The sequence below is a fragment of the Hyperoodon ampullatus genome (genome assembly GCF_949752795.1).
Source record: "Hyperoodon ampullatus genome assembly, chromosome: 5".
NCBI lineage: Eukaryota > Metazoa > Chordata > Mammalia > Artiodactyla > Ziphiidae > Hyperoodon > Hyperoodon ampullatus.
The window spans coordinates 29,921,500-29,947,072 of NC_136918.1; the positions used below are offsets into that span (position 1 = coordinate 29,921,500).

Below are 25,573 nucleotides of genomic sequence, written 5' to 3' on the forward strand. Positions count from 1 at the left end.
ACCGGGGCGGGCGGGACAGGGAGCTGAGGCTCGGGTTTCAGGTTTCGGTGGGATCACAGGGAGAGGACTGGGGCTGGTGGTGTGAACACAGCCTGAAGGGGTTAGTGCACCATGGCTGGCCGGGAGGGAGTCCGGGAAAAAGTCTGGACCTGCCAAAGAGGCAAGAGACTTTTTCTTCCCTCTTTGTTTCCTGGTGCGCGAGGAGAGGGGATTAAGAGCGCTGCTTAAAGGAGCTCCAGAGACGGGCGCGAGCCGCAGCTAAAAGCGTGGAGCCCAGAGACGGGCATGGGTCGCTGGGGCTGCTGCTGCAGCCGCCGCCAAGAGGCCTGTGTGCGAGCGCAGGTCACTGTCCACGCCCCCTTCCCGGGGAGCCGGTGCAGCCCGCCACTGCCGGGGTCCCGGGATCCAGGGGCGGCTTCCCCAGGAAAGCGCACGGAGTGCCTCGGGCTGGTGCAACGTCACGCTGGCCTCTGCCGCCGCAGGCTCGCCCCGCACTCCGTACCCCTCCCTCCCCCCGGCCTGAGTGAGCCAGAGTCCCCGAAGCAGCTGCTCCTTTAACCCTGTCCTGTCCAGACGCCCTCTGGCGACCTGCAAGCAGAGGCAGGGCCAAATCCAAGGCTGAGACCCTCGAGCTGTGAGAATAAAGAAGAGAAAGGGAAATCTCTCCCAGCAGTCTCAGAAGCAGCGTATTAAAGCAGCGGATTATAGCTCCACAATCAACTTGATGTACCCTGCATCTGTGGAATACATGAATAGACAATGAATCATCCCAAATTGAGGAGGTGGACTTTGAGAGCAAGATTTATAATTTTTTCCCCTTTTCCCCTTTTTCTGAGTGTGTATGTGTATGCTTCTGTGTGAGATTTTGTCTGTATAGCTTTGCTTCCACCATTTGTCCCAAGATTCTATCCGTCCCTTTGGTTTGTTTGTCTGTTTTTTCTTAATAATTATTTTTTAAATAATTTTATTATATTTTATCATACTTTATCATATCATATTTTATTTTACTTTATCTTCTTTCTTTTTGTCCTTCCTTCCCTCCTTCCTCCCTCCCTCCCTCCCCCTTTTCTCTTTCTTTCTTTCTTTCTACTTCTACTAATTCTTTCTTTCTACTTTTTCTCCCTTTTATTGGGAGCCATGTGGATGAAAGGCTCTTGGTGCTGCAGCCAGGAGTCACTGCTGTGTCTCTGAGGTGGGAGAGCCAACTTCAGGGCACTGGTCCACAAGAGACCTCCCAGCTCCACATAATATCAAACGGCGAAAATCTCCCAGAGATCTCCATCTCAACACCAGCACCCAGCTTCACTCAACGACCAAGCAAGCTACAGTGCTGGACACCCTATGCCAAACAACTAGCAAGACAGGAACACAACCCCACCCATTAGCAGAGAGGCTGACTAAAAACATAATAAGGCCACAGACAACCCAAAACACACCATCAGACGTGCACCTGTCCACCAGAAAGACAAGATCCAGCCTCATCCACCAGAACACAGGCACCAGTCCCTCCAACAGGAAGCCTACACAACCCACTGAACCAACCTTAGCCACTGGGGACAGACACCAAAAACAACGGGAACTACGAACCTGCAGCCTGCAAAAATGAGATCCCAAACACAGTAAGATAAGCAAAATGAGAAGACAAAAAAACACACAGCAGGTGAAGGAGCAAGATAAAAACCCACCAGACCTAACAAATGAAGAGGAAATAGGCAGTCTACCTGAAAAAGAATTCAGAATAATAATAGTAAAGATGATCCAAAATCTTGGAAATAGAATAGAAAAAATGCAATAAACAGTTAACAAGGACCTAGAAGAACTAAAGATGAATCAAGCAATGATTAGAAACACAATAAATGAAATTAAAAATACTCTAGATGGGATCAATAGCAGAATAACTGAGGCAGAAGAATGGATAAGTGACGTGGAAGATAACCTAGTGGAAATAACTGCTGCAGAGCAGAATAAAGAAAAAACAATGAAAAGAACTGAGGACAGTCTCAGAGACCTCTGGGACAACATTAAACGCACCAACATTCGAATTACAGGGGTTCCAGAAGAAGAAGAGAAAAAGAAAGGGACTGAGAAAATATTTGAAGAGATTATAGTTGAAAACTTTCCTAATATAGGAAAGGATAGAGTTAATCAAGTCCAGGAGGCACAGAGAGTCCCATACAGAATAAATCCAAGGAGAAATACGCCAAGACACGTATTAATCAAACTGTCAAAAATTAAACACAAAGAAAACATATTAAAAGCAGCAAGGGAAAAACAACAAATAACACACAAGGGAATCCCCATAAGGTTAACAGCTGATCTTTCAGCAGAAACTCTACAAGCCAGAAGGGAGTGGCAGGATGTATTTAAAGTGATGAAGGCGAAAAACCTGCAATCAAAATTACTCTACCCAGCAAGGATCTCATTCAGATTTGATGGAGAAATTAAAACCTATACAGACAAGCAAACGCTGAGAGAGTTCAGCACCACCAAACCAGCTTTACAAGAAATCCTAAAGGAACTTCTCTAGGCAAGAAACACAACAGAAGGAAAAGACCTACAATAACGAACCCAAAACAATTAAGAAAATGGGAATAGGAACATACATATCGATAATTACCTTAAATGTAGATGGACTAAATGATCCCACCAAAAGACACAGATTGGCTGAATGGATAGAAAAACAAGACCCATATATATGCTGTCAACAAGAGACCCACTTTAGACATAGGGACACATACAGACTGAAAGTAAGGGGATGGAAAAAGATATTCCATGCAAATGGAAATAAAAAGAAAGCTGGAGTAGCAATTCTCATATCAGACAAAATAGACTTTAAAATAAAGACTATTAGAGACAAGGAACGACACTACATAATGATCAAGGTATCGATCCAAGAAGAAGATATAAAAATTGTAAATATTTATGCACCCAACAGAGGAGCACCTCAATACATAAGGCAAATACTAACAGCCATAAAAGGGGAAATCGACAGTAACACACTCATAGTAGGGGACTTCAACACCCCACTTTCACCAATGGACAGATTATCCAAAATGAAAATAAATAAGGAAACACAAGCTTTAAATGATACATTAAACAAGATGGACTTAATTGATATTTATAGGACATTCCATCCAAAAACAACAGAATACACATTTTCCTCAAGTGCTCATGGAACATTCTCCAGGATAGATCATATCTTGGGTCACAAATCAAGCCTTCGTAAATTTAAGAAAATTGAAATTGTATCAAGTATCTTTTCCAACCACAATGCTATGAGACTAGATATCAATTACAGGAAAAGATCCATAAAAAATACAAACACATGGAGGCTAAACAATACACTAGTTAATAATGAAGTGATCACTGAAGAAGTCAAAGAGGAAATCAAAAAATACCTAGAAACAAATGACAGTGGAGACGCGACGACCCAAAACCTATGGGACGCAGCAAAAGCAGTTCTAAGAGGGAAGTTTATAGCAATACAATCCCACCTTAAGAAACAGGAAACATCTCCAGTAAACAACCTGACCTTGCACCTAAAGCAATTACAGAAAGAAGAACAAAAAACCCCAAAAGTTAGCAGAAGGAAAGAAATCATAAAGATCAGATCAGAAATAAATGAAAGAGAAATGAAGGAAACGATAGCAAAGATCAATAAAACTAAAAGCTGGTTCTTTGACAAGATAAACAAAATTGATAAACCATTAGCCAGACTCATCAAGAAAAAAAGGGAGAAGACTCAAATCAATAGAATTACAAATGAAAAAGGAGAAGTAACAACTGACACTGCAGAACTACAAAAGATCATGAGAGATTACTACAAGCAACTCTATCCCAATAAAATGGACAACCTGGAAGAAATGGACAAATTCTTAGAAATGCACAACCTGCCAAGACTGAATCAGGAAGAAATAGAAAATATGAACAGACCAATCACAAGCACTGAAATTGAAACTGTGATTAAAAATCTTCCAACAAACAAAAGCCCAGGACCAGATGGCTTCACAGGCGATTTCTATCAAACATTTAGAGAAGAGCTAACACCTATCCTTCTCAAACTCTTCCAAAATATAGCAGAGGGAGGAACACTCCCAAACTCATTCTATGAGGCCACCATCAGCTTGATACCAAAACCAGACAAGGATATCACAAAGAAAGAAAACTACGGGCCAATATCACTGATGAAGATAGATCCAAACATCCTCAACAAAATACTAGCAAACAGAATCCAACAGCACATTAAAAGGATCATACACCATGATCAAGTGGGGTTTATTCCAGGAATGCAAGGATTCTTCAATATACGCAAATCAATCAACGTGATACACCATATTAACAAACTGAAGGAGAAAAAACATATGATCATCTCAATAGATGCAGAGAAAGCTTTCAACAAAATTCAACAGCCATTTATGATAAAAACCCTGCAGAAAGTAGGCATAGAGGGAACTTTCCTCAACATAATAAAGGCCATATATGAGAAACCCACAGCCAACATTGTCCTCAATGGTGAAAAACTGAAACCATTTCCACTAAGATCAGGAACAAGACAAGGTTGCCCACTCTCACCACTCTTATTCAACATAGTTTTGGAAGTTTTAGCCACAGCCATCAGAGAAGAAAAGGAAATAGAAGGAATCCAAATCAGAAAAGAAGAAGTAAAGCTGTCACTGTTTGCAGATGACATGATAGTATACATAGAGAATCCTAATGATGCTACCAGAAAACTACTAGAGCTAATCAATGAATTTGGTAAAGTAGCAGGATACAAAATTAATGCACAGAAATCTCTTGCATTCCTGTACACTAATGATGAAAAATCTGAAAGTGAAATCAAGAAAACACTCCCATTTCCCACTGCAACAGAAAGAATAAAATATCTAGGAATAAACCTACGTAAGGAGACAAAAGACCTCTATGCAGAAAATTATAAGACACTGATGAAAGAAATTAAAGATGATACAAATAGATGGAGAGATATACCATATTCCTGGATTGGAAGAATCAATATTGTGAAAATGACTTTACTACCCAAAGCAATCTACAGATTCAATGCAATCCCTACCGAACTACCACTGGCAGTTTTCACAGAACTAGAACAAAAAATTTCACAATTTGTTTGGAAACACAAAAGACTCCAAATAGCCAAAGCAATCTTGAGAACGAAAAACAGAGCTGGAGGAATCAGGCTCCTTGACTTCAGACTACACTACAAAGCTACAGTAATCAAGACAGTATGGTACTGGCACAAAAACAGAAAGATAGATCAATGGAACAGGATAGAAAGCCCAGAGATAAACCCATGCACATATGGTCACCTTATCTTTGATAAAGGAGGCAACAATATACAATGGAGAAAAGACAGCCTCTTCAATAAGCGGTGCTGGGAAAACTGGACAGCTACATGTAAAAGAATGAAATTAGAACACTCCCTAACACTGTATACAAAAATAAACTCAAAATGGATTAAAGTCCTAAATGTAAGGACAGACACTATAAAACTCTTAGAGGAAAACACAGGCAGAACACTCTACGACATAAATCACAGCAAGATCCTTTTTGACCCACGTCCTATAGAAATGGAAATAAAAACAAAAATAAACAAATGGGACCTAATGAAACTTCAAAGCTTTTGCACAGCAAAGGAAACCATAAACAAGACCAAAAGACAACCCTCAGAATGGGAGAAAATATTTGCAAATGAAGCTACTGACAAAGGATTAATCTCCAAAATTTATAAGCAGCTCATGTAGCTCAATAGCAAAAAAACAAACAACCCAATCCAAAAATGGGCAGAAGACCTAAATAGACATTTCTCCAAAGAAGATATACAGACTGCCAACAAACACATGAAAGAATGCTCAACATCATTAATCATTAGAGAAATGCAAATCAAAACTACAATGAGATATCATCTCACACTAGTCAGAATGGCCATCATCAAAAAATCTAGAAACAATAAATGCTGGAGAGGGTGTGGAGAAAAGGGAACACTCTTGCACTGTTGGTGGGAATGTGAATTGGTACAGCCACTATGGAGAACACTATGGAGGTTCCTTAAAAAACTACAAATAGAACTACGATATGACCCAGCAATCTCACTACTGGGCATATACCCTGAGAAAACCATAATTCAAAAAGAGTCATGTACCAAAATGTTCATTGCAGCTCTATTTACAATAGCCCGGAGATGGAAACAACCTAAGTGTCCATCATCAGATGAATGGATAAAGAAGATGTGGCACATATATACAATGGAATATTACTCAGCCATAAAAAGAAACGAAATTGAGCTATTTGTAATGAGGTGGATAGACCTAGAGTCTGTCATACAGAGTGAAGTAAGTCAGAAAGAGAAGGACAAATACCGTATGCTAACACACATATATGGAATTTAAGAAAAAAAATGTCATGAAGAACCTAGGGGTAAAACAGGAATAAAGACAGAGACCTACTTGAGAATGGACTTGAGGATACGGGGAGGGGGAAGGGTAAGCTGTGACAAAGTGAGAGAGAGGCATGGACATATATACAGTACCAAATGTAAGGTATATAGCTAGTGGGAAGCAGCCGCATAGCACAGGGAGATCACCTCGGTGCTTTGTGACTGCCTGGAGGGGTGGGATAGGGAGGGTGGGAGGGAGGGAGACGCAAGAGGGAAGGGATATGGGAACATATGTATGTGTATAACTGATTCACTTTGTTATAAAGCAGAAACTAATAAAAAAAAAAAGAATCCACCCACCAATGCAGGGGACATGGGTTCGAGCCCTGCTCCGGGAAGATCCCACATGCCGCAGAGCAACTAAGCCCGTGTACCACAAGTACTGAGCCTGCATGCTAGAGCCCGTGTGCCACAACTACTGAGCCCGCGTGCCAAAACTACTGAAGCCCATGCACCTAGAGCCTGTGCTCCACAACAAGAGAAGCCACTGCAATGAGAAGCCCACGCACCACAACGAAGAGTAGCCCCTGCTCACCACAACTAGAGAAAGCCCGCACGCAGCAACAAAGACCCAACTCAGCCAAAAATAAGTAAATAAAATAAATAAATGTATTTAAAAAAAAAGTCTACAAACAATAAATGTTGGAGAGGATGTGGAGAAAAGGGAATCCTCCTAGAGGGTTGGAGAAAAGAGAACCCTCCTACAGCATTGGTGGGAATATAAATTGGTACAGCCACTCTGGAGAAGAGTATGGAGGTTCCTTATGAAACTAAAAACAGCTACCATATGATTAAGCAATCCCACTCCTGGGCATATATCTGGAGAAAATCATGGTTCGAGAGGATACATATACCCCAATGTTCAGGATTTTTATGAATTGCCAGTATGAATTCTGTGAGTTTTAGAAGTTTATTAAACTATGTTATACCCTTTGCGGGGTGGCTGCTTGTGTTTGTGTATTTGTGTGTGTGTGTTTGCCAGTTTTACTCTTTTTGCTCATTTCATCAGGAATATGGGAAGGAAGTTCTGCAATGAATTTTTTTAAATTTTTTATTTTATACTGAAGTACAGTTGATTTACAATGCTGTGTTAGTTTCACATGTACAGCAAAGTGATTCAGTTATACATATACATATATCTATTCTTTTTCAAATTCTTTTCCCATTTAGGTCCTGAAAATTCTAACAGCCCACCCACCTGGAGAGATATAAACTGAGTGTTTTTCTCCTTTTACTTCTGTTTGATGGAGAGGAAGAGATGATGGGACAGGGGGTGGGAAGAAAGAGGTGACATGGAAAAGTTAGGAATGGGGCTGACACACAAGTAGAAATCTGGACACAATATATAAAGCAATGATTTTCAGAGAGTTCAAGACAGGGAGCACTGGGAGAAGGGGTATGGACACAAGGTCCAGCTCATTGCCTGGAGAGCTTCCCAAACAGAGCCCAGCAGCCCCTCTTTGGAGCTCAGGGAGGCAAAGTGGCTGCAAGGGTAGTGGTGGAGAGGGAGGGAGGGCTACAACAGCTAATGTAAATATACAATAGGATATTGTATCATGAGCACAAAGGGAGGGAGAGGATATCATGAGCACAAAGAAGCAGGAAATTCAAAATAAAAACCCCACTGGACAGGATTAATGGCAGATTAGACGCTGCAGAACATACAGCAGTATTGTTTGAAGACTAGAAGACCTGAAGAGTAGCATTGCTTGCAGCACTAGAAACTATTAAAAAAAAAAAAAAACAGCAAAAAGGCCTAAACAAATGAACAGTGCATCTGTGACTTATGGGATAGTATCAAGCAGTACATATGTACAATGGAGTTAGAGAAGGAGAGGAGAGAAAGGGTAAAACAGAAAAAAATTTAAAGAAACTATGGCTGAAAAATTTCCAAGTTTGATGAGAACTGTAAATCCATGTATAGAAAAACCTCAAAGAACTCTAAGCAGAAGAAACATAAAGAAAGCCACACTAAGGCCCATCATGATCTTTTTTTAAAAAAATCTAAAAAAAACAAAGACCCCAACAAAAAGATGCTCAAACTCTATACACTGATTAGACTTGCTAAACTGATAATAACAAACGTTGACAAGGGTGTGGGGTAACTGGAACTCTCATAACACTGCCGGTGGGAATTCACGATGGAGCAGTTCATAAGGCAGTTTGTAAAGCAGTTGGCAATGTCTTATAAAGTCTGACATACACTTACCATATGAGCAATTCCACTCATAGGTATTAACCCAAGAAAAATAAAAACATATGTTCACACAAAGACTTGAATGTGAATGTTCATTGCAGCTGTATTCTTTTTTTTTTTTTTTTTTTTTTTTATGTGTGTTACATGATTTTATTTTATTTTTTTTATTTTATTTTTTTTTATTTTTTGCTTTATCACAAATTTAATCAGTTATATGTATACATATGTTCCCATATCCCCTCCCTTTTGCGTCTCCCTCCCACCCTCCCTATCCCACCCCTCCAGGCGGTCACAAAGCACCGAGCTGATCTCCCTGTGCTATGCGGCTTCTTCCCACTAGCTATCTACCTTACGTTTGGTAGTGTATATATGTCCATGCCGCTCTTTCACTTTGTCACAGCTTACCCTTCCCCCTCCCCATATCCTCAAGTCCATTCTCTAGTAGGTCTGTGTCTTTATTCCTGTCTTACCCCTATGTTCTTCATGACCTTTTTTTTTCTTAAATTCCATATATATGTGTCAGCATACAGTATTTGTCTTTCTCTTTCTGACTTACTTCACTCTGTATGACAGACTCTAGGTCCATCCACCTCATTACAAATAGTTCAATTTCATTTCTTTTTATGGCTGAGTAATATTCCATTGTATGTATGTGCCACATCTTCTTTACCCATTCATCCGATGATGGACACTTAGGTTGTTTCCATCTCCGGGCTATTGTAAATAGGGCTGCTATGAACATTTTGGTACATGTCTCTTTTTGAATTATGGTTTTCTCAGGGTATATGCCCAGTAGTGGGATTGCAGGGTCATATGGTAGTTCTATTTGTAGTTTTTTAAGGAACCTCCATACCGTTCTCCATAGTGGCTGTACCAATTCACATTCCCACCAGCAGTGCAAGAGTGTTCCCTTTTTTCCACACCCTCTCCAGCATTTATTGTTTCTAGATTTTTTGATGATGGCCATTCTGACTGGTGTGAGATGATATCTCATTGTAGTTTTGATTTGCATTTCTCTAATTAGTAAAGATGTTGAGCATCCTTTCATGTGTTTGTTGGCAGTCTGTATATCTTCTGTGGAGAAATGTCTATTTAGGTCTTCTGCCCATTTTTGGATTGGGTTGTTTGTTTTTTTGTTATTGAGCTGCATGAGCTGCTTATAAATTTTGGAGATTAATCCTTTGTCAGTTGCTTCATTTGCAAATATTTTCTCCCATTCTGAGGGTTGTCTTTTGGTCTTGTTTATGGTTTCCTTTGCTGTGCAAAAGCTTTGAAGTTTCATTAGGTCCCATGTGTTTATTTTTGTCTTTATTTCCATTTCTCTAGGAGGTGGGTCAAAAAGGATCTTGCTGTGATTTATGTCATAGAGTGTTCTGCCTATGTTGTCCTCTAAGAGTTTGATAGTGTCTGGCCTTACATTTAGGTCTTTAATCCATTTTGAGCTTATTTTTGTGTATGGTGTTAGGGAGTGATCGAATCTCATACTTTTACATGTCCCTCTCCAGTTTTCCCAACACCACTTATTGAAGAGACTGTCCTTTCTCCACTGTACATTCCTGCCTCCTTTATCAAAGATAAGGTGACCATATGTCCGTGGGTTTATCTCTGGGCTTTCTATCCTGTTCCATTGATCTATCTTTCTGTTTCTGTGCCAGTACCATACTGTCTTGATTACTGCAGCTTTGTAGTATAGTCTGAAGTCAGGGAGCCTGATTCCTCCAGCTCCATTTTTCGTTCTCAAGATTGCTTTGGCTATTCGGGGTCTTTTGTGTTTCCATACAAATTGTGAAATTTTTTGTTCTAGTTCTGTGAAAAATGCCAGTGGTATTTTGATAGGGATTGCATTGAATCTGTAGATTGCTTTGGGTAGTAGAGTCATTTTCACAATGTTGATTCTTCCAATCCAAGAACATGGTACATCTCTCCATCTATTTGTATCATCTTTAATTTCTTTCATCAGTGTCTTATAATTTTCTGCATACAGGTCTTTTGTCTCCTTAGGTAGGTTTATTCCTAGATATTTTATTCTTTTTGTTGCAATGGTAAATGGGAGTGTTTCCTTGATTTCACTTTCAGATTTTTCATCATTAGTATATAGGAATGCCAGAGATTTCTGTGCATTAATTTTGTATCCTGCAACTTTACCAAATTCATTGATTAGCTCTAGTAGTTTTCTGGTAGCATCTTTAGGATTCTCTATGTATAGTATCATGTCATCTGCAAACAGTGACAGCTTTACTTCTTCTTTTCCAATTTGGATTCCTTTTATTTGCTTTTCTTCTCTGATTGCTGTGGCTAAAACTTCCAAAACTATGTTGAATAAGAGTGGTGAGAGTGGGCAACCTTGTCTTGTTCCTGATCTTAGTGGAAATGGTTTCAGTTTTTCACCATTGAGGACGATGCTGGCTGTGGGTTTGTCATATATGGCCTTTATTATGTTGAGGAAAGTTCCCTCTATGCCTACTTTCTGCAGGGTTTTTATCATGAATGGGTGTTGAATTTTGTCGAAAGCTTTCTCTGCATCTATTGAGATGATCATATGGTTTTTCTCCTTCAATTTGTTAATATGGTGTATCACGTTGATTGATTTGCGTATATTGAAGAATCCTTGCATTCCTGGGATAAACCCCACTTGATCATGGTGTATGATCCTTTTAATGTGCTGTTGGATTCTGTTTGCTAGTATTTTGTTGAGGATTTTTGCATCTATGTTCATCAGTGATATTGGCCTGTAGTTTTCTTTCTTTGTGACATCCTTGTCTGGTTTTGGTATCAAGGTGATGGTGGCCTCGTAGAATGAGTTTGGGAGTGTTCCTCCCTCTGCTATATTTTGGAAGAGTTTGAGAAGGATAGGCGTTAGCTCTTCTCTAAATGCTTGATAGAATTCGCCTGTGAAGCCATCTGGTCCTGGGCTTTTGTTTGTTGGAAGATTTTTTATCACAGTTTCAATTTCAGTGCTTGTGATTGGTCTGTTCATATGTTCTATTTCTTCCTGATTCAGTCTTGGCAGGTTGTGCATTTCTAAGAATTTGTCCATTTCTTCCAGGTTGTCCATTTTATTGGCATAGAGTTGCTTATAGTAATCTCTCACGATCTTTTGTATTTCTGCAGTGTCAGTTGTTACTTCTCCTTTTTCATTTCTAATTCTATTGATTTGAGTCTTCTCCCTTTTTTTCTTGATGAGTCTGGCTAATGGTTTATCAATTTTGTTTATCTTCTCAAAGAACCAGCTTTTAGTTTTATTGATCTTTGCTATTGTTTCCTTCATTTCTTTTTCATTTATTTCTGATCTGATTTTTATGATTTCTTTCCTTCTGCTAACTTTGGGATGTTTTTGTTCTTCTTTCTCTAATTGCTTTAGGTGCAAGGTTAGGTTGTTTAGTCGAGATATTTCCTGTTTCTTAAGGTGGGATTGTATTGCTATAAACTTCCCTCTTAGAACTGCTTTTGCTGCATCCCATAGGTTTTGGGTCGTCGTGTCTCCATTGTCATTTGTTTCTAGGTATTTTTTTATTTCCTCTTTGATTTCTTCAGTGATCACTTCGTTATTAAGTAATGTATTGTTTAGCCTCCATGTGTTTGTATTTTTTATAGCTCTTTTCCTGTAATTGATATCTAGTCTCATAGCATTGTGGTCGGAAAAGATACTTGATACAATTTCAATTTTCTTAAATTTACCAAGGCTTGATTTGTGACCCAAGATATGATCTATCCTGGAGAATGTTCCATGAGCACTTGAGAAAAATGTGTATTCTGTTGTTTTTGGATGGAATGTCCTATAAATATCAATTAAGTCCATCTTGTTTAATGTATCATTTAAAGCTTGTGTTTCCTTATTTATTTTCATTTTGGATGATCTGTCCATTGGTGAAAGTGGGGTGTTAAAGTCCCCTACTATGATTGTGTTACTGTCGATTTCTCCTTTTATGGCTGTTAGTGTTTGCCTTATGTATTGAGGTGCTCCTATGTTGGGTGCATAAATATTTACAATTGTTATATCTTCTTCTTGGATCGATCCCTTGATCATTATGTAGTGTCCTTCTTTGTCTCTTCTAGTAGTCTTTATTTTAAAGTCTATTTTGTCTGATATGAGAATTGCTACTCCAGCTTTCTTTTGGTTTCCATTTGCATGGAATATCTTTTTCCATCCCCTTACTTTCAGTCTGTATGTGTCTCTAGGTCTGAAGTGGGTCTCTTGTAGACAGCATATATATGGGTCTTGTTTTTGTATCCATTCAGCCAATCTGTGTCTTTTGGTGGGAGCGTTTAGTCCATTTACATTTAAGGTAATGATCGATATGTATGTTCCTATTCCCATTTTCTTAATTGTTTTGGGTTCGTTATTGTAGGTCTTTTCCTTCTGTTGTGTTTCTTGCCTAGAGAAGTTCCTTTAGCATTTGTTGTAAAGCTGGTTTGGTGGTGCTGAACTCTCTCAGCTTTTGCTTGTCTGTAAACGTTTTAATTTCTCCATCAAATCTGAATGAGATCCTTGCTGGGTAGAGTAATCTTGGTTGCAGGTTTCTCTCCTTCATCACTTTCATTATGTCCTGCCACTGCCTTCTGGCTTGTAGAGTTTCTGCTGAGAGATCAGCTGTTATCCTGATGGGGATTCCCTTGTGTGTTATTTGTTGTTTTTGCCTTGCTGCTTTTAATATGATTTCTTTGTGTTTAATTTTTGACAGTTTGATTAATATGTGTCTTGGCGTATTTCTCCTTGGATTTATTCTGTATGGGACTCTCTGTGCTTCTTGGACTTGATTAACTATTTCCTTTCCCATATTAGGGAAGTTTTCAACTATAATCTCTTCAAATATTTTCTCAGTCCCTTTCTTTTTCTCTTCTTCTTCTGGAACCCCTATAATTCGAATGTTGGTGCGTTTAATGTTGTCCCAGAGGTCTCTGATATTGTCCTCTGTTCTTTTCATTCTTTTCTCTTTATTTTGCTCTGCATTAGTTATTTCCACTATTTTATCTTCCACCTCACTTATCCGTTCTTCTGCCTCAGTTATTCTGCTATTGATCCCATCTAGAGTATTTTTCATTTCATTTATTGTGTTTTTAATCGATGCTTGATTCATCTTTAGTTCTACTAGGTCCTTGTTAACTGTTTCTTGCATTTTGTCTATTCTATTTCCAAGATTTTGGATCATCTTTACTATCATTATTCTGAATTCTTTTTCAGATAGACTGCCTATTACCTCTTCATTTGTTAGGTCTGGTGGGTTTTTATCTTGCTCCTTCTCCTGCTGTGTGTTTTTCTGTCTTCTCATTTTGCTTATGTTACTGTGTTTGGGGTCTCCTTTTTGCCGGCTGCAGGTTCGTAGTTCCTGTTGTTTTTGGTGTCTGTCCCCAGTGGCTAAGGTTGGTTTAGTGGGTTGTGTAGGTTTCCTGGTCGAGGGGACTAGTGCCTGTGTTCTGGTGGATGAGGCTGGATCTTGTCTTTCTGGTGGGCAGGTCCACGTCTGGTGGTGTGTTTTGGGGTGTCTGCAGACTTTTTATGATTTTAGGCCACCTCTCTGCTAATGGGTGGCGTTGTGTTCCTGTCTTGCTAGTTGTTTGGCATAGGGTGTCCAGCACTGTAGCTTGCTGGTCGTTGAGTGAAGCTGGGTGCTGGTGTTGAGATGGAGATCTCTGGAAGATTTTCGCCGTTTGATATTATGTGGAGCTGGGAGGTCTCTTGTGGACCAGTGTCCTGAAGTTGGCTCTCCCACCTCAGAGGCACAGTACTGACTCCTGGCTCCTCAATTTGGGATGATTTGTTGTCTATTCATGTATTCCACAGATGCAGGGTACATCAAGTTGATTGTGGAGCTTTAATCCGCTGCTTCTGAGGCTGCTGGGAGAGGTTTCCCTTTCTCTTCTTTGTTCTCACAGCTCCCGGGTCTCAGCTTTGGATTTGGCCCCGCCTCTGCGTGTAGGTCGCCGGAGGGCGTCTGTTCTTCGCTCAGACAGGAAAGGGTTAAAGGAGCAGCCTCTTCGGGAACTCTGGCTCACTCAGGCCGGGCGGGAGGGAGGGGCACGGAGTGCGGGGCGAGCCTGCAGCGGCAGAGGTCGGCGTGACGTTGCACCAGCCCGAGGCGCGCCGTGCGTTCTCCCAGGGAAGCCGCCCCTGGATCCCGGGACCCCGGCAGTGGCGGGCTGCTCAGGCTCCCGGAAGGGCGGTGTGGACAGTGACCTGCGCTCGCACACGGGCTTCTTGGCGGCGGCAGCAGCAGCCCCAGCGTCCCACGCCCGTCACTGGGCTCCGCGCTTTCAGTCGCGACTCGCGCCCGTCTGTGGAGCCCCTTTAAGCAGCGCTCTTAATCCCCTCTCCTCGCGCAGCAGGAAACCAAGAGGGAAGAACAAGTCTCTTGCCTCTTCGGCAGCTCCAGAGTTTTCCCGGACTCCCTCCCGGCTAGCTGTGGCACATTAGCCCCCTTCAGGCTGAGTTCTCGCCGCCAGCCCCAGTCCTCTCCCTGCGCTCTGGCCGAAGCCCGAGCCTCAGCTTCCAGCGCCGCCTGCCCCGGCGGGCGAGCAGACAAGCCTCTCGGGCTGGTGAGTGCCGCTCGGCACCGATCCTCTGTGCGGGAATCTCTCCGCTTTGCCCTACCCAGGTATGTGGGGAGTTTCTTGCCTTTTGGGAGGTCTGGGGTCTTCTGCCAGCGTTCAGTAGGTGTTCTGTAGGAGTTGTTCCACGTGTAGCTGTATTTCTGGTGTATCCGTGAGGAGGAAGGTGATCTCCGCGTCTTACTCTTCCGCCATCTTGCAGCTGTATTCTTAATAGGTAAAAACTGGAAGCAACCCAAATGTCCATCAACTAGTGAACATACAAAGTGTGGTACACCCATAGGATAGAATACTATTCATCAATTAAAAGAAATAGCTTACTGAAACATACATCAACTTGGATGAATCTCAAAAGCATTATCCTAAATGCAAGAAGCCAGACACAAATTTTATTACTACATGATTCCATTTATGTGACATTCTGGAATGGGTGAAACTAGAGATGGCAATCAGACCAGCGATCAGCAAGGTGGGGGAGTTTACTACAAAGGGGCACAAGGGAACTTCTAGGGATGATGCTCTATCATCACTGTGGTAGGTTGCATGATTATATACATTTGTCAAAATTCATTGAATTGCGCAGTTAAAATTGGTGAATTTTATTTTATGTAAATTATACCTCAATAATGCTCATCAGAAAAGAGAGAATGGTGCTATCTAATAAGTGTGAGGTCTTGAGGGCTGGCTTCTGAATTAAAGAAGCAATCAGAAGCCTGCGGGAATGAATTACACCCTCTCCCCAGTTATGCAGCAGAAACCCTAGAACAGGACATTTACAAACTCTGAGAAAGCTGGGTCCAAGTATCCAAACAAAGGCTGTCTATGTCCCCAGCTGAGATTTCTCTCTTCTCCGTCATTCCCTCAGGCTACAGAAAAGCATGGGCGATTTCTTGGACCGGTGGTGAGAGCGAACCAGTTTAAATATTGAGTTTAGAGCAAGCAACATGGGAACTACAGTCTGGAACCAACTGGTGATGTTTAAACCTGGATAATGGAAAAATAACAATATGCCTAACTCCCCACCCAGAAATATTAAAAAGTGCTAACTCATCTTTCGTAGCAGAAGGGCAACCAACAAAGCTTATAACTGAAATGTATAGCTTTCAAAAACCCAACAAAACGACTCCAATTAACATTTTTCATAATCTCTTTTCTTAACCTCAGAGGGATTTTATAGGAAAGAAAAACCTTTAGGGTAAAAATTGTTCAGCAATTCATTTAGTTTCTTTATGGTTTGCTTTTTTCCTGTTAAATTAAGTGAAGTGAAACTTAGTACTTAAAAAAATTAAATAGAGAAATTATAGTAGGATTCTATCTATTGATATACCTTATTTCATAATAACTGAGACACTAGTACTTATGAGACATACATACATACCACTATTTTATACACCACTAAGGAAGAAAATCACTCCAATTTAACTAGGCTACAATGCAAAGATGCCATGCATTATAAGATACACATCAATATCAAAGATGTGAAAAACATGAAAAAAGTATGACTCAGGATCAAAAACATGTATCTCCATCCATCCATCCATATGCATATAAAAAGGTTCCTGGAATAAGGTCACTTACGTTTAATAATAATAATTTCTCAGAGGGAGGATCTGAGGTCATTTTAAAACTTATCTTTTATATATTAAAAAAGTTCTTTATAATGAAGACATATTTACAAAAACGAATGATTTTTATTCAAAGAAAAAAATGACTGGAAGTAAATATGCCAAGATGTTAACAGCAGATCATTCTGGGTGTGGAATCAGAGGTGACATTTCTCCTTTGCTCATTTCTGTATTTTAAAGCAACTCTTAAAGTTGAAAAAAGTACACAAAGCCAGCAAAGACTCATGAAAACTGGGCTGGACATCCTTGAACGAAAGGAGTTTGTGGCCGGGTGCCTGCTCTGGGGGTGACCCATCACCCTGGCTCTCACACTACAAGTCCTCATCCCGCGATGACTTGGCCATCCTGCCTCCCTTGTTGTTCACATGAGTGGGGTGATTTAGAAGGAAAGACACTTCTGATTTGACTCTAGAGTGGTGGCAGTAAATTTTTTAGGGTGCCTGCGAATCCCCTGAGGAACGTGTCACACAGCGAGATTCCTGTGTCCACCCCTGAGATGCTGACCCAGGAGGTCTGTGGTGGGGCTTAGGAGACTGTGTTTTAAGCACCCAGGTAATTCTTACACCTGGCCTCACAGCTCCGGGGCTCCCTCAGCACGTCTGGAGGGAAAGTCTGGAACCTTCCCCAAGCCTCTGTGCCCCCATGAGGGCACCCGCTGCCAACTACATACCACACAGGGCCCTGGAGGGCTGGACTCCCTCCAAGCTCTGCACAAAGAACAGGTGGTGAGGGGAACTCAAGGGACCCAACCCCTCCTGCCAGGAAAAGGCTGGGAGCTCAACTCAGACCCAAACTCATGTCTAAAACTCCACAGGCACTGATTCTTCTAAAGAAAGTTTAAACCCGTGAAATATGCAGCAATGAAAAAAGCCCTCCTATTGTACAGAAAAGACACACAGACCTCTCCAACTCTTCCCCACTCAGCGCTTGGGTTCTACCATACTCAAACATCAGCTACAGCAAATACTACCCTGGGAATTTTTAAAAGATCTATTACCCTGTTCTATACGTTTGTTTCCATATGTACGCAAGTCTGAGGTGCTAATTCTATCTCCTGGACATAATTCAAAAGAAAATAGTTTCCTCAGTGTAGCTGTTTGGTTCAATTTCATGTTTCTAAAACCTGAGCCATTACTTTATGTCAGCTGTTTTTCATGAATATGTGCACCAGCCTCCCATTTTCAGGGGTTCTTAGCCCAGTGCTTCTCAAACTGTAATGTACGTAAGAATCCCCCAGGATCTTGTAAAAAGGCAGATTCTGACTCAGAAGGCCTGGGGCAGGGCCCGGGAGTCTGCATTGTGAACAAGCTCCCAGGGGATGCCCAGGCTGCTGGTTCCTGGACCAGAATGGAGTAGCAAGGATAGCTGACAGATGAAAGTTTGGTCCCTAAGTCTGTTCTGCCTGTAATAAAATAAAAGCCAAATGGGCATTTGTTCCTATCACAGGGCTATAAACTACGATGCAACTTTTTCCCGAGGTTTGCAGGAAATTTGTAGTGTACACCCCGTCTCTGGTTGGGAGTGAGTCAGCAAGTTGTAGAGCCAAATTCCTCTTCATTGTGAATTTTTCTATCTGCTGTTTACTGAACTGCAAATGATCAGAGTTAAATACTAAGCAGAAGATCCAGAGATTCAAAAAAGTACCTGTGTAGGAAGGGAAGTATTTGAAGAAGTTTAGAAAATGACTTATTATAAAAATGAGTAAGGGTTTGGGTTTCCCTGGTGGCACAGTGGTTGAGAATCTGCCTGCCAATGCAAGGGACACGGGTTCGAGCCCTGGTCTGGGAAGATCCCACATGCCGCGGAGCAACTAGGCCCATGAGCCACAACTACTGAGTCTGCGTGTCTGGAGCCTGTGCTCTGCAACAAGAGAGGCCACAATAATGAGAGGCCCGCGCATCACGATGAAGAGTGGCCCCTGCTTGCCGCAACTAGAGAAAGCCCTCACACAGAAACAAAGACCCAATGCAGCCAAAAATAAATAATAAATAAATTTTTTTAAAAAATGAGTAAGCGTTTAAGATGAGAAAGTGCAAGTTGGCTAGCTTTGAAAGGGTGACTTTTCATTAAATTAAATCAGAAAACTGTTGTCAGCTGCAGGATGGATCTTTTTTTTTTTTTGTCTAAATTGTAGTTTATTATCATCTACATGTATGTATTTCCCAAATTTTTTTTACATGAGTATATATTACTTTGAAAATTAGGGATGCAGGATGGATCTTTTAACTCGAAGGGGAACAGAGAAATTAAAAGAGGCAGCTGTGATAATGTCTTTTGAATTCAACTGAGAAGAAAGTTTGGAGGGTGAACCGGAGATTAATTTTACATTGAGCTGTCCAAGGCCCAGACTGAAATAATGTTTCTGTGTTATTATTATTCAAGGTCCCAAACACTGAGATAAAGAAAAGATCAGAGAGACAAAATGCAAAAAAAGTTCCAAGGCACATACATAACATTAATTTTAAAATCATGTCATATTATATATACCATAGAGAAAAAGACTGGGAGAATGTACAGCAAAAGACCCTGGACGGTGGGACTATGTTTACCTTTGGTTATGCTATTTTGACATTTTCTATAATGAAAATATATTACTTTTATAATAAAACTAATAAAAGTTAATATTTTTAAATGGTCATGCTGAGATAGGAAGATGGAAGGAAAGGAGGAAAGGAGGGAGGGAGGGAGAGATGGACAGAGAGAAAGGAAAAGAAAGAAAGAAGGAAGCAGATAAACAAACAGATAGAGATGGTTTCTCCCTTGAAGGGAAATTTTTTTCAAACAGCAATTCCTTTACATACTTCTTTTGATTATGCCCCCCACAATTCTTTCCTACTTTTTCCCTGGGGTCATATTGACATTAAGGCTGTGATTATACTTTAAGGCATTGAATGAAATCTGAAGAACTAGAATCTTCAAATTCCCAGTCATTCCTCTGTAATCAGTGCTTTCTATTTCACATGTAGCAACTGGCATTTATGAACTTTACGATGCTTTAAGGATGAAATGCAGATCCTTTCCCTTCTTGGCAGAATCCACAAGGTGCCAACCGCTCGAGTCCCCTGTTCTCCCTCTGAGCTGCACTGCCCAGCTACTGTGCCCGCAGCAGACTCTCCAGAAAGCAGAGTTCTCGTTCGATTTTTGTGACCATGCCATAGCTTCAAGTGGCTGGTAACGTACAGTGCAGGAAATGGTATACTAACAGGAAGAAACATGCTGAACAAGGATGCAAAATCACTAGCATCAGAAACAACTAGGAAAATACCTTTAAGATGGTAATATTCCAGGTAAAGCTCTCCACAGCTTTTTGCAGTTTGCGTTCCTTCAAACCTTCCTTGGTGCCTATGCTGTGCAAGTGTTCATGGAATTCCATGGCTGAAAGAAACAGAAAGACAAAGGATATTACTTCCCCACCCAATCTGTGGTAATGAGCCGGCAATATTTATTTTTCTAGGTACAGCTGAAACGATTCCAATCTCCACTGAGATTTCATAAGGTGCCTATTTAAGAATGTAACAATGGGGTAAACACTGCAAATTCACGGCATCCATGAGGCAGAAGGCATCTTAGAGGTGGGTGCTCATGGATTGGAAGGGCTGCAGGGCACAGGTGATCATCCTCATTCTTACGTTAGAGATGAGGAGTCTGAGGCTCAGCCAGGTTCAGAGACACTGAGGCTGTGGAGGGAGCAGCAGAACAGCTGGAGCAGAATCCAGGTCTTTGGAATCTCAAGAGGCAGATTTCAGCTCTGCCAAGGACAGGATGTTGGCAATTAGGGATGAAAAGAGTGCAAAGCAATGTATTTCCTGTCCCAGTAAAAGTCAATCTGGGGCTTCCCTGGTGGCGCAGTGGTTGGGAGTCCGCCTGCCGATGCAGGGAACACGGGTTCGTGCCCCGGTCCGGGAGGATCCCACATGCCACGGAGCAGCTGGGCCCGTGAGCCATGGCCGCTGAGCCTGTGCGTCTGGAGCCTGTGCTCCGCAACAGGAGAGGCCCGCGTACAGCAAAAAAAAAAAAAAAAAAAAAAAGTCAATCTGAGGTCAGACCCCAAGCCTACTGTAGAGGGGAGGGGATAGGAAGAAAGCCCAAGAACTCTAACTCTGAATAATTTACATAATCAATGCATATTCCCCATTGTCATTCAAAATAGCCTGAATGCAGGAGTGGTGTGACAGTCCTTTTCCTGGTTTAATATCATTAAAACTCATGGAAAGTTTTCATATTCATCTGCAGTCACTTATCCCATCTCTGGCCAATGAGAACCCCGCAGGTGGGTTCCTAGGTTCTTCTGAAATCACTAATTAATCTTTCATATGTCCCTTGCTTTCCAGCACAAGATGTTCTAGACTTAACAAGTACATTTCTCATCACAGACGTGGAACCAGGCATTTCTCCAGGGACCTCTGGACTCTTACAGTGGGGAACGATGTTTAAAAACCACAATATGGGGGCTAGGAGTGCTCATTGTTACTGAGTTTCCACTGTTTTCTAGGCCTTTATATTGAACAGATCTCAGGTACATGGAGTTTTTTGTTTGTTTGTTTGTTTTGCAGTATGCGGGCCTCTCACTTGTTGTGGCCTCTCCCGTTGTGGAGCACAGGCTCCGGACGCACAGGCTCAGCGGCCATGGCTCATGGGCCCAGCCGCTCTGCGGCATGTGGGATCTTCCCGGACCGGGGCACAAACCCGTGTCCCCTGCATTGGCAGGCGGACTCTCAACCACTGCGCTACCAGGGAAGCCCTGGAGTTTTTTTTTTTTAAGGGAAGAATAAGATCTTGCTCATACTTCTAATTCAAATTTAAGTATACAGGAATTTTACATAATTTTAAAAATCTTATGCTTATTTCTTTTCTCTTAGGTAGACAATCTTAATTCTTAACCACACAAACATAACCAATAGTAAGACCGCTAAATACAATTTAAACTCTGCATTTTTTTTTGTCCTTAGAGTATCTCATTGAGAATGTACAGAAAAAGTATTGTGTTCTAAGGTCTGTCAGAATAATTATTTTCTTTATGTGGATATGTCACTTAACAAAGTATAATTCCCTTCATTTGTTTCCTTTTTTTCCCCCCCCATTGTGTATGTGGCGGGTGGGAAGTGATTTTGCTTTTTTGGATATAATTTGTTTTATGATTCCAAAGTCAAACTACATATCAGGGTGCATTCAGGTAAATCTTACTTTCTTCCTGGTCTCCTCTACTCTGATCCCTCCCTCCCCCTACACATTTTTCTTAGTTTCAAATTTATCTTTTATTGTCTTGTTTCTCCTTGAAAATCTAAGCAAATGTGTTCATATATCCACAATCCTCCCTTTCTTGCACAAAAGCAGCATACCATGCACACTGCTCTGTACCGTGGTTTTTCTCCTCCGGTAACTACGTAGTGGAGATCACGCCCTGCCAGTGTATCAAGCTCTTCTTCACTCTTTTTCTAACACCTACACAGGCTCCCACATTGTGTGGATGAGCCAGCATTTATTTAACCAGTCCTCACTAATGGACATTGTCTCCAGTCTTTTGCTATTACAAATAATGTTGGAGCAGCTGTAATTTTTACAAGACATTTCCGGCGTTCTTTCGTACATTTTTACTGTTCAGTTGGGCATCCCGATTTCTAACTCCCTTTCTATGCAACATCGTTTCAGAGCAGCTCTTTACATGATGACTGACAGTAACTTTATTCCTTCGTGTCTTTAAACAGTGAAGGAGAGTTGACACAAAGGATAAATACAGTAAGCTGCCCATCTAGTCTTCCTTCTTCTCTATTTTTCCCCCCCTAATAGGAACTATGGCCCTAATTCCTGTCATGCTAATAAGGCTTAAGAACCTCCCTGGTTTCAAAAAAGAACAGTAATTAGTAAAATTCATTACATTGCCTAGGAAACTACTACACTGACCACTCTCCTTTAATTCAGCCTCTCTTCTGCCAACACCCCAACTTGGTCACTAAACCCCCTCCAGCGCACTGCTGTGTGGCCTGGCTCACATGGGGGGGCTGCACCCCCCCATATCTAGTTCTGACTTTCCTGGATGTGCTTGGCTTAACAGATGGGAAAAATAGACAGACAAAAAATAATAACCACAAGTAGGTGGCGATGGTGTTCTAAAACCCAGGATTTCTGCTAGAGTAAAACACACACACACAATTTTTCCCTGGTCAGGTCTGAGAGATTCCCTGGCGTGTGCTGTGATGACTCAGACCCACTTCCTAGAACACGGCCAGGTGAGACCCCAATGGTAGGACCCCAATGGGTCTTAAGTTTTAATACTTCAGCACAATCTGGATTTCAGGACATCAATCATTAATATTCATTATGTTTCTATTTCGGATAGTCAGGAAGCTTTATGGCCTTATAAGCATCACTGGGGCTCAGTAGATGGACGTCTAGACTGGAACACAGAAAAGAGAAGAGACACAGGAGAAGAGGTGGAGCAGCAACTCTCTGTGTAACAAGAAGGTATAGAGTTGTATGGTCTCCGAGGGGCGTGGGAAGGGAAATGGTTGTGACATTACCATGGGACCACACCATACAGCTGCCTGACCAGAAGCGGGCTTTTTGAGATGCTTTCTTATTACAAATCTCAATACTGGCACAAAGATGTGACACAACAGTACTGGCGGATTTTTCAACCACCCAGATGTATGCTTGGGAGCCTCATGCCACTGGAGGCAGTCGGCTTAACTCGCCTTGCTGACCATCTGACCACTAAGGTGATGAGACAGTGATCGGAACTGCCCCGCGGGGCTTCACTCCAACCAACAGGTAAGAACCCGCAGGTAACACAAGCACGGAACAGCCGAATGCGGGAATGCCGAGCTCAAACAAACATCCGTCCTAGATTTTAAGAAAGCAGCTTTCAGAAAGTTCAGAAGAACACAGGGCAAGAGGCTGCCTTGAGAAGGACTAAGGACTCAGGACTCTTTTTTTTTTTTTTTTTTTGGTCACACCACGCAGCTTGCAGGATCTTAGTTCCCTGACCAGGGATGGAACCCACAACCTTGGCAGTGAAAGTGCGGAGTCCTAACCATTGGACGGCCCGGGAAGTTCCATGATGAAATGGGGAAACATTTAAGGAAACAAGTATAGCTGTCTAAAAAGCTCATATTCTACATGTCTATGAAAAAGTGAGACAATTCCCCCTTATCCTCCCCCTCTTAAAATATCTATAGCCCAATAAAAGTCCACAGGCAAATGAAAAGTGTATTATTAATGAAGTTCTTTAAAAATGGGCACAAAAAGGTGATTGGTTGAAAAGTGGAAAAGTTATGTTAAAAATATAAAACCCCACATTTAAAAAAGTGGTCAAGACCATCAGTCCCATTATCACTTATTTCATTGTCTGGTTTGCTACCTAACACACCTGTTTCTTTAAAAAGATTTTCATATTATTAACTTGTAGACTAATCTTTGCAAACATTCCGCCAATCCACTTATATGTAGCATATGTTGATTTTATTTTTTAAGGAAATAAAAGGATTCTTACCTTGATCTATACAGCATGATTGTACTTTTCACTGCTCCCCTGTGATATGCAAAGTCCACGCCAAAGACATGATCAAGGGAAACAAAAGACAACTCCCCAGGCACTTTACACCTACTATATAGGAAACTTGGAAAGAGGCTATAGAACTTTCCCGAGGAAATGGTAAAGAAAAACTTGAATATTGGTTTGTCTGAGGCCAGTGGCCTAAGGTTTCCCAACTATCATGCATTATTTCTAAACAAGAATCCCAGCCCTTAATATGAGCTCTTGGTTCCATGTCCTGGTTATTGTAAATAGTGCTGCAACGAACATTTTGGTACATGACTCTTTTTGAATTAAGGTTTTCTCAGGGTATATGCCCAGTAGTGGGATTGCTGGGTTGTATGGTAGTTCTATTTTTATTTTTTTAAGGAACCTCCATACTATTCTCCATAGTGGCTGTATCAATTTACATTCCCACCAACAGTGCAAGAGTGTTCCCTTTTCTCCACACCTTCTCCAGCATTTATTGTTTCTAGATTTTTTGATGATGGCCATTCTGACCGGTGTGAGATGATATCTCATTGTAGTTTTGATTTGCATTTCTCTAATGATTAATGATGCTGAGCTTCTTTCATGTGTTTGATGAATGGATAAAGAAGATGTGGCACATATATACAATGGAATATTACTCAGCCATAAAAAGAACGAAACTGAGTTATTTGTAGTGAGGTGGATGGACCTAGAGTCTGTCATACAAAGTGAAGTAAGTCAGAAAGAGAAAAACAAATACCGTATGCTAACACATATATATGGAATCTAAGAAAAAAAAAAGGTCATGAAGAACCTAGGGGCAAGACGGGAATAAAGACACAGACCTACTAGAGAACGGACTTGAGGATATGGGGAGGGGGAAGGGTAAGCTGGGACAAAGTGAGAGAGTGGCATGGACATATATACACTACCAAACATAAAATAGATAGCTAGTGGGAAGCAGCTGCGTAGCACAGGGAGATCAGCTTGGTGCTTTGTGACCACCTAGAGGGGTGGGATAGGGAGGGTGGGAGGGAGGGAGACACAAGAGGGAAGAGATATGGGTATATATGTATACGTATAACTGATTCACTTTGTTATAAAGAAGAAACTAACACACCACTGTAAAGCAATTATTTATATCCAATAAAGATGTTAAAAAAAAATATGAGCTCTTGGGATGGTTGTGTGTGTGTCCAATAATTACACTGTGAGGTAGAACACTGCAGGGGTATCAGACAGGCACTGACCCTGTT

General features: G+C 41.3%; 1 protein-coding gene across 1 annotated transcript in view; it reads right to left on the bottom strand.

Annotated features, from left to right (window-relative positions):
• The window catches only part of PLCL2 (phospholipase C like 2), a 217,386-nt gene that overhangs the window by 28,527 nt on the left and 163,286 nt on the right, over positions 1 to 25,573 (bottom strand). The window contains exon 6 of the mRNA XM_079704729.1: positions 20,082 to 20,191. Coding sequence (XP_079560855.1) covers positions 20,082 to 20,191 — 110 coding nt within the window. The remainder of the gene's footprint in view (positions 1 to 20,081; positions 20,192 to 25,573) is intronic.